We start from the raw sequence: 16,394 nt of genomic DNA on the forward strand, positions 1-16,394 counted from the left end.
AACCAGGTTTCAATGGTGGATGCTATACCAGGTCTTATTAACGCCATCAGGATGATTCACAAAATCTCTCGCTACTACAATACATCTGAAAAGATTACATCACTTTTTGTCAAGGTAACAATGTACATTTCATACTGCATATATTTTCATGCTGTGATTATTTTAACTTGATATTATCAGACCAGATGAGCATGTGTATAATGGCTGACTTATAAACTCCTAAAAGAACACATATTAAGAAATACACTGATCTTAAATACAGTTGTATATACATGTTTTAGCAGTGTAGCTCGATAATATGATTCATTCTTTTTTTTTTTTAAATAGGTAACAAACCAGATGATAACAGCCTGTAAAGGCTACATCACTAACAATGGTGAGAGTTCCATTTGGGATCAACCACAACGGACTGTAGAGGAGAAAATCAGAGCATCTATCCACCTAAATGAGGTAGTGAGCTCAATCTTTTTTTTTTTTATTCAAAGAGAAGAAGAACTCATTTGTTGCATGTCTTCAGGAGTACCAGCGTTGTTTCCATAAGACCAAGGCAAAGCTGGAACAGACTCCCACAGAAAGACAGTTTGACTTCAGTGAGATGTACATTTTTGGGAAGTTTGACACATTCCAGCGACGCCTCAACAAGATCCTGGAAATGTTGGCCACTATTTCTACTTACTCTGCCCTTCAAGATGCAAAGATAGAAGGACTTGAGACGCTGGCGACCCGGTTTCAAGTAAGATCAGATTGCTGTATGACTATGTAGCCTAGACTAGAGCATATGCAATTGTGTGGTTTTGCAAGCATGCAGATGTATTTTAAGAGTATACCAAGTATGTAAAACACAACCCTTGGGTTCATGAGCAAATCTGTGCCCCTCATGAATGTACATGTGTCATGCATCCAGCGGCGTGCAATACGCTTCCGTACATTCCATATGTTACACATTTTCTCCATAATAATCTGAACTTCTTGTTTTTGTTCTTGCCTTTGCTGTCAATGATGAACAAGACTTCAGAAATGCAAGCAAAATGGGAGGTAATACACAATTTGCAATGTCTACTTTTCAAACGACACTAATTCAAGATTAAACAAGTAACAGCTCCATTGTGATTGCAGCAGAACAATAACATTGATTTTCAGAGGCCTGTAAACTTAATTGTTGATGTGGCAGGCAATAACGCTGAACATGAAGACAAAACATTACAGTTTCCTTGACCAGAGAAGAACTGACTTTGATGTGGACTATGAGGAATTCTGCAAAAGCACTTCTGAACTTCATGTATGTATTTGCCACACAGTTATTTTGAGTACTTTGATTTAAGAGAGTTATAACTTGAAATTGCAACACTTTTATTGTTTTCTGGTTAATTTAGGAGCAGCTGACAACATTTATGGATTGCACTTTTGACAAAATCCAAAACACAGAACAAGCTCTTGATGTGCTTAAAAGATTTGAAAGGTAGTCCACTGTTTACTGTTTTAATTTTCCCCTTGTTATTCCCTGTTGTTATTTAAAAAATAACTAAATACTCACGTGACTAATGGCTACTTCTCATTTAACCGACTTATTGATTTTCTATAAATACAATAGACTGGGCATCCCCAACCTCGGCATTGATGAGAAGTACCAGCATATTCTCAAGAGCTATGGCCGGGACATTGAAATGGTGTCCAATCTCTACATGAAGCAAAAACTAGACCCTCCGATTGGTCGAGACTTGCCCCCAATCTCTGGCCGGATCATGTGGGCTCGTCAGCTGTATGGCAGAATTCAGGGTCCCATGGATCTGTTCCAACAGGTTTATCATCATCATCATCATCATCATCATCATCATCATCATCATCATCATCATCATCACTGTCTTTATACATTAACATGTATATATTTCAATATATTGACTTTTTCTTTTTTTCTTTTTTACATCTGGATAGCACACGGGGGTTCTTTCCACACCAGAGGCTAAGAAGATCATCAAGAATTACAACAGGGTATCAGCAGTTCTGATTGAGTATGAGATACTTTACCATCAAAGCTGGATGAAAAAGGTAAGAATAGAGGAAAGAGAAAAAAAAATCTGGTTCTCGTTTGCCTTCCCACACTCCAACATACCGCCACCGTTTGTATCCAGGTCGAGGATGCCAGGCCTGGTCTACAGGCATCTCTGCTGGTCCGGTCAACAGAGACAGGAGAGCTGTTTGTGAACTTTGACCCCGAGATTATGAAGCAGATCAGAGAGGCAAACTGCATGAAGAGAAACAATTTGGAGGTCCCACTCTTTGCTGCTCTGCTGCAGCGAAAACAGGACACCCTCAAAAAGAACTTTAACAATTTACAGGTCACTATTAGCTCACACTTATTCATATCGAAAACAATGTTTTAAGACTATACAATGTTTAATGCTTTTGCTATTTATTTCAGTTCATGTTGAGTGAGAATGCCAGAGTTCGCGGGAAGATTCAGAGTGCCTTTGAACAACTGGCCATGCCACATGTCACTAAGGTATGGAGCGTGCATGTGTGTAGTGTTTTTTACAGTGTGTCCTCACCAGAAATAGGAATTTGTATTAAGTCACATACTGCCGCAACACCCTGCACAAACATAGCATATTTTGAACACAAGGCAATACACGACCCTTGTCACAAAGCCTTCTTTGGCTCTACGCTCCCTCGACATCCCACTCCCACGAGGGATGTAACGATATCCAAACATCACAATACAATAATTCTCACAATATTGTGGGGAGGTTGGCGGTATAAAAAGGTCACAATATTGTAAAAAAAAAAAAAAGATCATACAAAAAAAAAGCACAGTATTGTGCTTTTGTACATAACAGCAATATAAATAAAGCACCTACAATCTCTAATAACACTTAATATTACTTGCTAATGCATGCACACATTGAGCTCCTCCACATATTGACTCGCTTCACAAGCATGTTATGTTCCCCTTCATCTGACAATTAGCGTGGATTTTAAACATTGAAGAGCCAAAACATGCCTTGTGAGAATTAAACTGCATTAAAAAACTAGCCACCAGAGGGTGCTAGAACAGCACGAACGGGAATTTTTGTATTGTGGCATGGCAACGACGATATTGTGACAGTTTTGATATCACGATATTGCCGTTATCGTTACATACCTAACTCCCACATTCGCAATTCTTCCAGTTATCTTCTATCGTCTCTTATTTTGCTATGTGGTGGTATTTTTTCCATATCCCACACTGTGCCTGCCACACCCTCACCCCATAGGAGCGTAGTTTGGAAGTTATTTTTCCGACCTCCTCCTTCCCCCTGTTTTCCTTTCATCTATGAAATCGGGGCACTGCCAGCCTTCCTGTTAAGTCTCTCCTCTTTGGCATCTTAGTTTTATTTATTTATTTATTTAAGTGTTTCTTGTTTGGCATTTGAAACTGTGAATTGAATTTCACTTACAATGACAATGAAATTCAATTTCTATTTCTATAAATAATGCACGAAAACATTTTATTTTGCTACATAAACAGTTTTTATGACTGCATCATTAATGTGCTAAAAAGAAAGCTATTTTAAGTAAATCGTTGTCAGAATTTCATTACAAGTACAGTATATGACACGACTAATTGTTAATAATTTGTCATTGACTTGACAGGTAGATGAGGTAATACAGCCAGGATTGACCTCCCTCAACTGGACATCAATGAACATAGACAAGTACCTCAGTACCATTACCAAATCCTTGGGTAAGTTAACAAAAACCCAATAAGATCAATTTGTCACTTTGTAATGAACAAGTTATTTTAGCATATGCTGCGTCTGATGAAATTAAGTTAACTTTCCACTATGTGCATTTGTATACTGTGTGTGGTCATTCATAATTAATATACAACCTCACCACCTTGCTTCACTAGGTGCTATATTCTCATTCTTTTCTTTGTATCTGGTTGCTTCTCCTCCTGTCTCTCCACACTCTTTCCATCACCTCATTTTCCTGTCCATTTCTGACTGCTTCTTGCTGCCCTCTCTCCTTCAGAGAATCTGGAGCTGTTGATGGACAGAGTGAATGACCTGGCCGAGTTCAGGATAGAAGCAGTGTTGCAGGAGATGAGCACATGCGCACTGTGCATTCTCCCAGAAGATGAGCCTGTCACCTGTGAGGACTTTGCTAAGACCACCAGGGTAAATGCGTACATGGTGGTCAATAAAATAAACAGGAGGGAGTTGGCTGCATAATGTAAGACCCAATAAATTCACCGTATCATCAAGATGGGTGATTGGTTCTGAAGTGTTCGGTTTAGGTGAACGGTATGGGATTTTTTAATAGGTTTTAGGTGAACTAATGAATACACACTGACATGCATGCACACACACGCACATGCACATACACATACTCACCCACATACAAAATAAAAAAAATATTATTATTTATTTATTTTTAAATGTTAAAAAATATATATTAAAAAAAATTATATATATAAAAAAAAGTAAAAAAAACAAAGAAAAAAACCCGAGAGCAATAATGATGACATGTCAAATCGGTAAAATTACCGAATGAACAATACTGAGCTCTCCAGGAAAAAAAAAAAAAAGATGGGTGATTGGCTGGCGACCAAAGATGGGTGAGATAAGCTCCAGCATGTTTGTGAGCCTAGAGAGGATATGCAATGTACAGTAAATTGTTGAATATATATCATATAATCTAGCACATCTGCAGTGTAGCATATTTAAAATAATCACTGGAGATTAGCTATTGATGCACTGAAAGTGTGTACTTTTATTACCGCTCTTTTTGCTGTGAATTAAATCAAAAGAAACAAGTGCTGAATGAAATAATGAGCCAAAGAACCTCACTGAATCCATCATAGCCTTCAGGAGCTATCGTTGGGCCACAATTTCCTGTGACCTTGTGCATTTACTGTTTGTGTGTATAGGACTTGTGTATTAAGCAAGCCCAGAGTCTGCACACTAAGAGCCTCCAGGTGGAGGAAGCCGCTAATGAACTGATCAACATGCTGCTGGAGTTTGACCACAATCAAAGAGAGGAGGGTGAAAAAATGGAAGAAATCTGCCCTCAGAAGAAAACAGAAGAAAGTGCAGACAGGGAAGGTATTACCACTCCATTTTGTGAAAAATCAATTTGATGAAAAAAAAAGTGTGACTTTTTATTGAGTTCAGTCAGACATCAATAACCTTATAATAGTGCTAACAGAGTCATTGAGCTCCTATGTTGTCGTGACGACAATGAAAATAGTTCATAAGAATTGAATGTAAGTGCTGCTATCTAGCCAATTTACCCTTATTTTCTTCAGATTAACTGTTGTCAGCTAAAAACAGCAGTAACCATTTTTCTAATCAGACGTGTCAACACATGTCCATGTAATTCAATAATGACTGCAGCACATTGTCAGATTTCAGATTTACAACAAGAATTACAAAGAATAAAACTAAGGCAAAAATTCTAAAGTAACAAGAACGGAGCGTGCAGTCAGTTCAGCACCCTCCTGTCCAATTTGCTACGTGCATGTCTTCCAGTGACGTGATCACATCCTGTATACATCGGCCACAAAGGTCAACCTCCATTGTCTTTTTATGCCTGATACAATTTGTATCCTGCAATAGAATGTTCATTGATCAATAGAACATGACTTTCCCTAACTTGCATGATTAGATAATTCTACTCCTTCCTGCATGTGTAACGGAACATACTAGATTGATTAAATGCAACATTTTGCAAATCAGGTCCAAACAAACAACCAAAAATTTCTGTTAATCCAAAAAAAAAAAAGCATTACTTAAATTCTAACAGCAACATCCATCCATCCATTTTCTGAACGTCTTATCCTTGGACTGGACTGGCCATCTGGCATACATGGCAGATGCCTGGTGGGCCGGCCTCCTTTACGGCCGATGTAGTTCTTTTTAATTATTATTTTCCTACATTTTACCCCAAGAGACTGGCCCACAAATTAGAGGGACCAGTCCGTTAATCCAATTTGAATATAGATAGCAAACTGAAATATCATCGATAAACGTCAGTAGCAAAACTACATGTTAGGGGCTGGTGGGCCTCAGTCAAAATGCCAGGGCCAATTTTTTTGCCAGTCCGGCCCTGCTCCTATGCATGAATTAATTCCGAGGTACTGCAGACGATTAGGCTCATATCACACTGAGGGAACATTTGCGAAGGCAGCTTGTTAAAAATGTCCTTCCGACAAAAAACACCTTTAAAACTGAACACGTTCAAAATTACTTTGAGATAAGAAAAATAATATTCAAACTGGCGAAAATCTGGCAAACGTTAAGCAAACATTGCGTCCTTGAATGACTTAATTCCTTCGCAAACACTCACAAACGTTCGCCCCCTCTGTGGGTTACAGCCTTATGCTTTCGCTGTATCATCATTTTGTGCATGTTTGTGCAAGTGGTGACCCTGTACAACAAATTTTGAGGGCCTCTCAGAAGCCCGCCTCCTCTCTAGAAACATCTTGCTACCACCTGTGAGTGTTGGTCCGTCTTCCCCATTGGTGAGGAGGAGAAGGAAGAAAGACCTGATGAAAGTGATGGAGTTGGAGGCTCAGGAGCTGCTGTCATATTTCAACCACCGCAACGTTGATGCTTTGTTCAGACTGACACGCAACACCTTGGAGACACTCCGCAAGCGCATCCAGACCTCCCCACTTACGCATTTCATGGGTGGGACTTTGTTTTTAAAGTTTTTCCACATTGTAATACTCTATATTCATGAGGTCATGAGCAGCTTTCATATATTCTTTATCTGTGTAATGAGTTCAAAAATGTCAAATTTGGATGTCAACCCATCTCTTTCCTTCAGGTGAGAATGACTCACCCAGGCGAGGGAAGAGCAATGGCCACCAGGCGATCTTCATAGTCAATGTTAACCTCTCCATCCCAAACATTGCCATCATCCCGACTCTGGAGGATGTACAGCAGGCACTGAATAAGGCCGTAGAGTGTGTGGTCAGTGTTAGCAAGGGCGTTGGCCAGTGGAACAAAGAAAGAATCTCAAAGGTGTGTTTCTTGTGGCAGGTAGCATCAACTTATATCCTACACAGTTTGACTCCATTTAGAGTGGAACCAAATAGACTCAGTTTTAGAGTAATATTTACACTTGGGAGAGAGTAAAATAAAGAATTGAAAATAAATAAATAAATAAAAGTCATTCAAGGGTTGAGGAACAAACTCACGACCTTCAGCTTGGGAGACAGCTGATCTACTCCCTGCTATGTGTTAGTATGTCCCTCGTCAGCTGGAAAATGTGTAACTCTTTTTAGTCTTGGATATAAGCAAACAGGAGGTGGGGCATAGCTCAGGTGGTAGTGTAGCGTTCTCCCAATCTGAAGGTCGGGAGTTCGTTTCTCAACCAATGAGCGACCCCTAGTTCTTTATTTTACTCTTTTACATGTGTAAATATTACTCTTAAAACTGAGTCTACTTGTCCCACTCTATAAAAAAAATCAAATTTCCTCTAAATGGAGTAAAATTGACAGAATTTACTTTTCAGATGAAACAAATAATCAAGCACTCCACAACTTGATCAAGACTTGATAAAACATTGTGTTTGGTCCTTTTGCAGAGAAAAATGAATGAAAAGCGAATAGCAGCATTGAAACTGGACAGTTCTGAAAGTGAATCCGAAGATGGAACAACAACGTACCGGAGCCTTGCGGGTGCAGCAAATAAATTATGTCATTCTTGGGTCTTATGTCAACTTAAAAAAAAACAATAATCACTTATTAATATACAATTATGTCTACAATATTTTTAGTAATATTATGACAAATTTTTACTCCATACCTTTTAGATGGCAGCGCCTCGGACATATCAGCGTATGCAAGCCAAGCCATTCCCATCCAAGCCAGAAACTACTATAAAAGTGTTTCTGAGAACAAGGAGATTGTCAAACTGGTTTCTGTCCTTGGCACATCTATCGTCTCTAATCGAAAGGTATTCTTCCTTTTACATCAACAGGAAGGGATAATTGGAAGATAGCTGTGTGAATACAGTATACAAAATAAAAAATACAGTACAGTACATCCATGTTTTTCCCGTTCCTTGTCATTCATTATCATCCCTATATATAAGTCTAATGCATTATTATTATTATTATTATTATTATTATAAGACCTGAACCATGAAATATATAAGAGAAAATTCAGATTATTTATAAATAGAGTATTTATTGGTCCTTTTGAACAAACAAACAAACAAAACAAAAACAATTGAAAATCAACTTCCACGTATGACTTGATTTGTGTCATATATGATACATCTGGTCACAATGCTTTAACTTTGTACATTTATTGCTGTAAAAAATATAATAATAAACAGACATCAAATATATTAGTTTTTCTAAAAATCAGAAAGAACATTTCCCACTATTAACTCTTTTACTACCACACGTTATCCAAAAAACAAACCCGACAGTGCCAGCTGATTTTGACTCATCTTTCAAGGCAAACAAAATATTGTGTGCTATGACTATATAAACATGGTGGGTATGAAAGATCGCGTTTCATTCTTTTATTAGAAAAAAAAAATGTTTTTACGTTGTTCCGTTCTTTAGTAATCACCATTTGAAAATGGGTAATTTGAGTGACATTGAAGATAAGGAGAAAACAAGCTTTTTGTGAAAATTTTCTGCACAACAGTGACTTTGACACTAATATTTTTGGTTTAGTGACGCTCTGTGAATTACATTTTATGGGAAAAAGGCTTTGATCTTTCACGTCATCCTTGAACAGTTCGATTTCATCAGATTCGTCATGTTTCATTGTAATTTCATACTCCCGGGAGCCCATTGAAAAGAGATACAATGCTGTCATCTGCTGGCCATAGTTAGTGTGTGTTGTTGATTTCACAAGCCCATTGACCAGGCAGCGCTGCATAACATGTTGCACTGCCGATTGAGAAAAAAAAAACATAGTAAACGTCAATTAACATTTTTGGCGGTATTCATAGGGATTTTAGTATACGTCATTAAACGTTTTTGGCGGTAAAAGAGTTCATAAGTATAGGTGTCTCTCCTTTCTCAATTGGGGCGATCTTGCAAGGTCGCTGGAAAAGCCATCATCTGGGTGATACTGCCCTCTAATGGATTATCTGTGCAATGCATGTGTCAGATCATATACGTCAGGTGGGAAAAAAATATTATACCCATGAAATAGAGAGCTTAAAATGTCTTGTATTTAATATGATACGTTTGGCGTTATAATGTTAAAAAAAATAATAAAATAATTTGTATTTTTGTTATATATAATGTTATATGCATGTGTTCATAGGATGTATCGTGCGCGTTTTAATGTTTGTGGCGTGGTAATGTACGTGTGCAACAGAACTGAGTATACAGCGGTGTGTAAATTGAATTTCCTTTTTGAGGGATCATAAGGATAACGAGTAATTAAATCAATTATATTGTGCAAATTGCTTTCAATTTCCTGCTTGGTTGTGCAGGAGGTGATGCAAGCGCTAGATCGTTTCAGCAATTATCATCACATTTGGAGAATGGACCGTGCTGACACCATGCAAAAGTATGAACATCGGAATCAAGATATGTATTGGCGACACAATCACTTTACTAATGGGCAGGTGAAGTACTTCATAATTATATCATAGGGTTTTGCTTTTTCCCAGGTTCCTTCAGGGTAGTCCATTGCTGTCAGAGTTTGAGAGCCAGATTCTTTACTATCGAGACTTGCAGCTGGAAATCAACTCTGAGCCTGAATGCATCACTGTTGGGCCATTGGCTCTATTTACAGGTTACATACATTATGAAGAACTTTATATTGACTGTTAACCAATATAATGACCAGTTGTGTTTTCTGTTCTACAAGTGGATCTGAAGCTGTCTCTCACTGCTGAAACTAAGAACTGGATGGTGGACTACGGCCTGTACTGTAACAGGAAATATCGTTCCGAGATGGACCAGATCTTCAATTTTGTCGATGAAGCAGGGAAGAAACTGAATCGGCAGATTAAAGACCTGGATGACATTCGCATTGCCATGGCGGCGTTCAAGGAGATCAGAGAAAGCCAGATAGCCATTGACTTTCAAGTTGGTCCTATTGAGGTAAAGCAGTTAACTCTCCATGAATATCGTTGGCAACGGGCCGAAACCTTTGTAAGTCACAATTTGGCAAAAAAAAAAATGTCACCCCAAAATCGATACTTTTGGTCAGTCTACACGTGTGGGGGTCTAAATGAGTGACTAATTTAAAGTGTTTAACTTATTTGCTCCAAAAAACGTATATAAAATGTTCTATTTTAAAAATTGTCATGGGCACAAAACCGTATTTATACATTTTTTTAATGTGTTTTTTTTATGCTATATCATACAGAAGGCTTTGATGCAGCTTCTGAACTGAAGAGAACGCTTAAAACAAGGGAAGTTATTACAAAAAATGGCCAGCACGTGGCAGCAAAGTATAAAAGATCAACCAGGGCCATGTTGCAAAAATACTCTTTTCCTCCAGTGTTCTCAACACATTCGTGAATAATGATTAAACTTAGCTATATTCTAATGCTAATTGCTACAGAACGGGAACAGATACAAATGTACTTTTTTAGACTCTTAATCTTCCTTTTGGTAGGTTCCATGTTTTTATAGCAATAGAACACAATATTTTGTGGGCCTTGCAAAATCTATCAAAATCCAGTGAAACAGGCAGTAGCGAAGGGGGTTGCTTTAGTAAAAATGGCTGGGAGTTAATGAGTTTACAAACTGCTTAAACAAACATGGCGTTTTTGGGGTCTCCTGAACAGTGACGATTTTGGAGGTACAAGGTTTTGGACCGTCGACAACGATCTGCCAATCACCAAAGGAAGGAATTTTCAGTCTTTAAATGTTTCACATTTCTAAAAACTGGCAAATGAATGTACTGTACACTAAATGGTGGGAAAGAAAATACACAGCCCAAACAACTTTCACACTTCAGTAAAAACTTGAACTTTGGTCTAACGACGCAGACGATTCCACCAACAAAACTTATTACCTCTCTACTCCCCTAACTCCTCTACTTGTGTTTTGTAGGAGTCTTACGCCATGCTTCACAAGTATGACCTCTCAGTGGCTAAAGAAGAAGCAGACAAAGTGGACACGCTACGCTACATGTGGGAGAAGCTGTTGCTCCGGAGCACAGAGGTGCAGAACGAACTGATTGCCTTGCAGCCGAAATTCAGAGCTGAGCTATCTACCAACGTGCAGATCTTCATGGAGGATTGTCAGCAGTTTTACATGGACTATGACAAGGTAGAGTAACATAAAATACATGCAAATTCTTCTCAAAGATAATAATACTTAGACTTTTCCCCTACGCTAGGATGGTCCAATGGTGGTGGGGTTAGCTCCTCAGGATGCCAGTGATAGACTTATCATGTACCAGGTATGACATTTTCCATATAAATAACAGACAATGGTCAGTGACCGTTGATGATGACTAACCATTCTGCTTCCTCCCGTCCCTTCAGAATCGATTTGATAACTTGTTCAGAAAGTACATCACCTACACAGGTGGCGAGGAGCTGTTTGGACTTCCTGTTACCCAGCATCCTGAGCTCTTAGAAATTCGAAAGCAGCTGTCTCTACTGCAAAAGTTGTATGGCCTTTACAACAACGTCATTGAGACTGTCAATGGGTACAATGACATCCTATGGGCTGACTTGCACATCGAGAAAATCAATAATGATCTACTGGACTTTCAAACGAGGTGAGAAAAGTCATTCTCAATGAGACTATCAGACTTGTAAGTTTTAAAACATTAAACTTTACCCCTCACCATATATCCTCATTATGTACACCTTCACAGCTGCAACGTATACAAAATGTGTTTACAAATATAATAATACTCACTGTCTGGGAAGTAGTCATTTAACAATGTGTGTTATTAAGGGTTTATCTTGCTAACACCAAGCGGGCACATAGCATAGCGTGTTTGATTCCAAGCGAGATGTCTTTCCAAACACTGAATACTTGCACAACAGGCAACATTCTTTGTTGAATTGCCACAAACTGATCTCAAACCAGGGTTTCACTTGCAGGATTGTTTCCTTTGAGTCACACAAGCCAATGGGTAGAAAGCAGATTTTCAGCAGGTCAGAGGCAATGAGAAGGGCAGGAACAACCCAGGTTGGAATCAGGTAGTCAATCTGGATGTGAACGCTGGAAAGTCAGACATCACATGAAGACAACCTGAGAAAGCTCAAAATTGCGTGAGGCTGCTTATAAGGAGGTTGGACAACAAGTGCCTCAGCTGGCCTCAGTTGGGTGCTGCATGTATTGGATCAGAATAAAATGTTCAGGTGTACATCAGGCTTTTTGCCAGCAAAATTAATTGACTCTTGATCTGGAATATGAAATAAAATAAAAAAATCTAATGAGATAAACTTCTCCCGGAACGTGAAAATGGTGGGTAAACAATTACCCTTTTTATAACCTCTATATAATGTTTTTTTTGTTTTTTTTTATCAAATAGTGCACCACCACATTAAGGCTGAATTATTTCAATATCCCATTAACACTTTGCAATAAGTCCCATCTGAGGTTCCATTCATTGGGAATGTGAAGAATTATTAGTCTTTATTTTTGTTGCCATAAAGTTCTTAGTAAAGATTTTCTAAGGCTGTATAATCTAATGCAGTTGTGTCATTTTTCAAGCGTGCGCACAAACGTCCCAACGTAAAATGTGGGATTTATCAGTTTGGACTTGTGTGTGACGATGTGCGGAAATTTACGCAGGGAAACAACAGGATACAGATATCACCAGCAAGCTGAAATGAAGGACTTCCCAAACATTTTGAGTCATAAATTAATTGCAGCCATTTTTTTTTTTTAAATCAACCCCACCCTCTCCAAGGACGATGGTGCTTCCCCCCCAGGTGTTGGGGGGATATTTTCATAGGGGTTGGCTTAAAATCTTTGGATGGCACACCAAAACTAAAAGCTATCATTTTAGGATATCATAGTGTTGTAGACAACCGGCCAGTAGAAAGACTTAAATGCCTACTAATATACAGTAGTTTGGTTACTAGTGATCTAACGTGCAAAGAGTATACCAGTAGGCTTACAGTTAAAAATGTGAGCGCCATTTTGTAGGGGTGGCCCCATTGAGAACATGGTACTGGTATACAATGTCGTTCCGAAGCTTGCTAATTTTTTTTTTTATTTAACTGCAGATGTCGCAAGCTGCCTCGGGCTCTCAAAGAATGGCAAGCCTTCCTGGAGCTGAAGAAAATAATTGATGAATTTAATGAGTGCTGCCCCCTATTGGAGCTAATGGCCAACAAGGCCATGATGATGCGACACTGGAAGAGAATTACAGAGGTCGGTAAAACAATGCAACGCCGTAAACACAGTACACTTGCTAACGTTCACCATCTTTCTGCTGCTTTGAGCAGGTGACCGGACATACATTTGAGGTTGAGACTGATACTTTCAAGCTACGTAGTATTATGGAAGCTCCTCTACTCAAGTACAAAGAGGAGATTGAGGTAAGATGTGTAGTCTGTTCTAAGATTGTTCATACTTTTTTTTTGGTTAGCTTAGTAGACGGATATGAATTAACTATGGAGTGTGAGATTGAATGTGTCTGACTCTGTATCTGATTGTCTGATGCAGGATGTTTGCATTAGTGCAGTGAAAGAGCGGGACATCGAGCAGAAGCTGAAGCAAGTAATTGCAGAGTGGGACAACAAGACTTTTACATTTGCCAACTTTAAAAACCGCGGGGAGCTCTTACTGAGAGGCGACAGCACCTCAGAAATCATCGCCAGTATGGAGGACAGCCTCATGATGTTAGGATCGCTTCTTAGCAACAGGTGTGCTTCTATCACTATTAGGACATACCAAAACACCCGACTTTGGGATTTATGACGTCAATAGTAAATGTGGCAGTGAAAGGATGATGTTCCCTCGTGTGCAGGTACAACACCCCATTTAAAGCCCAGATACAGAAATGGGTTTTGAATCTGTCCAACACCACCGACATCATAGAAAACTGGATGACTGTCCAGAACCTATGGATCTACCTGGAGGCGGTGTTTGTAGGGGGTGATATCGCTAAACAGCTTCCAAAGGTAATCCAAATAGGTTATTATTCCCAGTCCTTCAATAATCTTGTATAATGGCTGAAATGAAATGTCATTCAACTTAAGATATGGAGCTCAAATCCTTCCACTTGTACCTCTTCTATGTCATTAGATAAAGAGGCCTACTTGACGTTTTGATTTGGAGTCAAGTGCCAGTACTACCTAAATTAAAATAAAACAAAAACGATCTGTTTATAGGAAGCAAAGCGTTTCTCAAACATTGATAAATCCTGGGTGAAGATCATGACGCGGGCCCATGATATGCCCAATGTGATCCAGTCATGTGTTGGAGATGAGACAATGGGACAGCTGCTTCCTCACCTCTTGGAACAGCTTGAGATCTGCCAGAAATCTCTAACAGGGTGAGAACCTTATTAGCAAGTCCGTTCTAAAAAAATATTTGTACTGTGTATGCGTGTTACATCGTTTCTCAACGTGCTACAACAGCTATTTGGAGAAGAAGCGTCTGCTGTTTCCTCGATTCTTCTTTGTCTCTGACCCTGCCCTGCTTGAGATCCTGGGTCAGGCCTCGGACTCCCATACCATCCAAGCCCACCTTCTTAATGTCTTTGACAACATTAAATGTGTCAAATTCCATGACAAGGTAAACTTATGAATCTTTTTTTAAGTGAAAAGACATTGTTATGTGTGTATACAGTCAACCCCCACTATTTGCAGTGTATAGGGGACTGGGCTGGCCTACCTAATTGAGGCCCATTGAACTGCATTAGAGAATTCTAAATTTTATTATGAACCCATAAAATTATTTAGCTGATAAACATTCAATATACATTTTCCATGAATACCAGAGGAAAACTGGGGAACCACCCCTAAAAGCCACCCCAAAAATGTACAAAAAAATATTTTAAAAAACTGTATACGGAAGTCAACAGTATATCAATTTAAAATACATGGTAGATTATTTAAAGCAGGCATCAATTTCCCTTTTCTCAATATAACACCTGCTGCAGGTATATGACCGCATCCTGGCTGTGTCCTCTCGGGAGGGCGAGACTATGGAGCTGGATCGACCAGTTATGGCAGAAGGGAATGTTGAGGTTTGGCTCAATGCCCTCCTGAAGGAATCCCAGAGGTCTTTACACATGATCATCCGGCAGGCTGTCCTGGCCATCCAGGAATCTGGCTTCCATCTTATCAACTTTCTCAACTCCTTCCCTGCTCAAGTGAGTCAAAGGCAGCCATACTTTGATGTATTCATTGTTGGACTAACTTTTAGTCAAAAAGTTGGGTCAAATGAATAACAAAAAAAAAAGAAAGAAAAATTGGGTTGCTTTGTGGGTTATTAACTTAATTTTACCCAACTGAGTTGGTTCTGTTAATTTTTGACCCAATTCAATTGGGTTATTCAATTTACCCAAAAAGTTGGGTAAAATGGATAACCCACAATGTGGGTTATTTAATTGGACCCAACGTTTTGGATGTAATAGCTCAGAAGGTTGGGTCAGTTCATTTTTGACCCAATTCAATTGAGTTATTCAATTAACCCAAAAACTGGGCTCAAGCGAATAAACCACAAAACAACCCAAAAATTGGGTTGCTTTGTGGGTTATTAACTTAATTTTACCCAACTGAGTTGGGTCAGTTCAATTTTGACCTAATTCAATTGAGTTAATTAAATAAACCAAAAAACTGGGTTCAAACGAATAAACCACAAAACAACCCCAAAAATTGGGTTGCTTCAGAAAGTTGGGTTATTTAATTTTTGACCTAATTCAATTGGGTTATTTAGTTAACCCAACAAGTGGGGTCAAACAAATAAGCCAAACAACCCAAAAAATGTATTTGCCTTGTGGATTATTAATTTATTGTTTAATAACTCAAAAAGTTGGGTTGTTTATTTTGGACCCAATCTTTTTTTGTCTATATTACAACCATGTAAAGAAAACAAAACAAATAAAAAGAAAGAAAATAAACAAACAGAAGTTGAAGATATAATAAAAGCTTAATAGACACTTACACATGCTCGAAAGGGGGTAGGAGGAGGCTATATCTTTGAATTTAATTATAATCATGACCAGCTGTCAGGGATGTCTGACAAATTGTACAATCATCGATGTACAGTCAGTTCGGGAATTTGGGGATTTTATTTTATTTTTTACAACATCAAGGTATTGCCTAGGTACTGGTGAACATCTAAACAATGTGATTTTTCTTTGCTTCTTTATTAAGTTCACATGATCTTACAGATTATACATTCAAATAGAAATGAGGTGGACAGCCAGATACAGAGTAGACAAATTAGGGCATGTAATGAATGACAAGAAGGAAAGATCAGTAAAGACAAAGACAAAAAAA

The 16,394-nt window shown here is 38.6% G+C and overlaps 1 protein-coding gene across 2 annotated transcripts in view; it reads left to right on the forward strand.

Moving 5' to 3' along the window:
• The window catches only part of dnah5 (dynein, axonemal, heavy chain 5), a 97,477-nt gene that overhangs the window by 13,763 nt on the left and 67,320 nt on the right, over positions 1–16,394 (forward strand). For both annotated transcript variants that reach the window (XM_077574836.1, XM_077574837.1), the window contains 30 exons: positions 7–114; positions 328–450; positions 518–733; positions 1,009–1,035; positions 1,172–1,279; positions 1,374–1,459; positions 1,592–1,799; positions 1,933–2,046; positions 2,130–2,336; positions 2,420–2,500; positions 3,631–3,721; positions 4,012–4,157; positions 4,910–5,084; positions 6,438–6,671; positions 6,811–7,007; positions 7,573–7,666; positions 7,801–7,943; positions 9,450–9,526; positions 9,630–9,754; positions 9,830–10,065; positions 11,026–11,244; positions 11,315–11,377; positions 11,463–11,701; positions 13,167–13,314; positions 13,389–13,481; positions 13,609–13,808; positions 13,913–14,066; positions 14,277–14,440; positions 14,526–14,682; positions 15,050–15,262. In XM_077574836.1, coding sequence (XP_077430962.1) covers positions 7–114; positions 328–450; positions 518–733; positions 1,009–1,035; positions 1,172–1,279; positions 1,374–1,459; positions 1,592–1,799; positions 1,933–2,046; positions 2,130–2,336; positions 2,420–2,500; positions 3,631–3,721; positions 4,012–4,157; positions 4,910–5,084; positions 6,438–6,671; positions 6,811–7,007; positions 7,573–7,666; positions 7,801–7,943; positions 9,450–9,526; positions 9,630–9,754; positions 9,830–10,065; positions 11,026–11,244; positions 11,315–11,377; positions 11,463–11,701; positions 13,167–13,314; positions 13,389–13,481; positions 13,609–13,808; positions 13,913–14,066; positions 14,277–14,440; positions 14,526–14,682; positions 15,050–15,262 — 4,446 coding nt within the window. The remainder of the gene's footprint in view (positions 1–6; positions 115–327; positions 451–517; positions 734–1,008; positions 1,036–1,171; positions 1,280–1,373; positions 1,460–1,591; positions 1,800–1,932; positions 2,047–2,129; positions 2,337–2,419; positions 2,501–3,630; positions 3,722–4,011; positions 4,158–4,909; positions 5,085–6,437; positions 6,672–6,810; positions 7,008–7,572; positions 7,667–7,800; positions 7,944–9,449; positions 9,527–9,629; positions 9,755–9,829; positions 10,066–11,025; positions 11,245–11,314; positions 11,378–11,462; positions 11,702–13,166; positions 13,315–13,388; positions 13,482–13,608; positions 13,809–13,912; positions 14,067–14,276; positions 14,441–14,525; positions 14,683–15,049; positions 15,263–16,394) is intronic.

Source organism: Vanacampus margaritifer, chromosome 9 (genome assembly GCF_051991255.1).
Source record: "Vanacampus margaritifer isolate UIUO_Vmar chromosome 9, RoL_Vmar_1.0, whole genome shotgun sequence".
NCBI lineage: Eukaryota > Metazoa > Chordata > Actinopteri > Syngnathiformes > Syngnathidae > Vanacampus > Vanacampus margaritifer.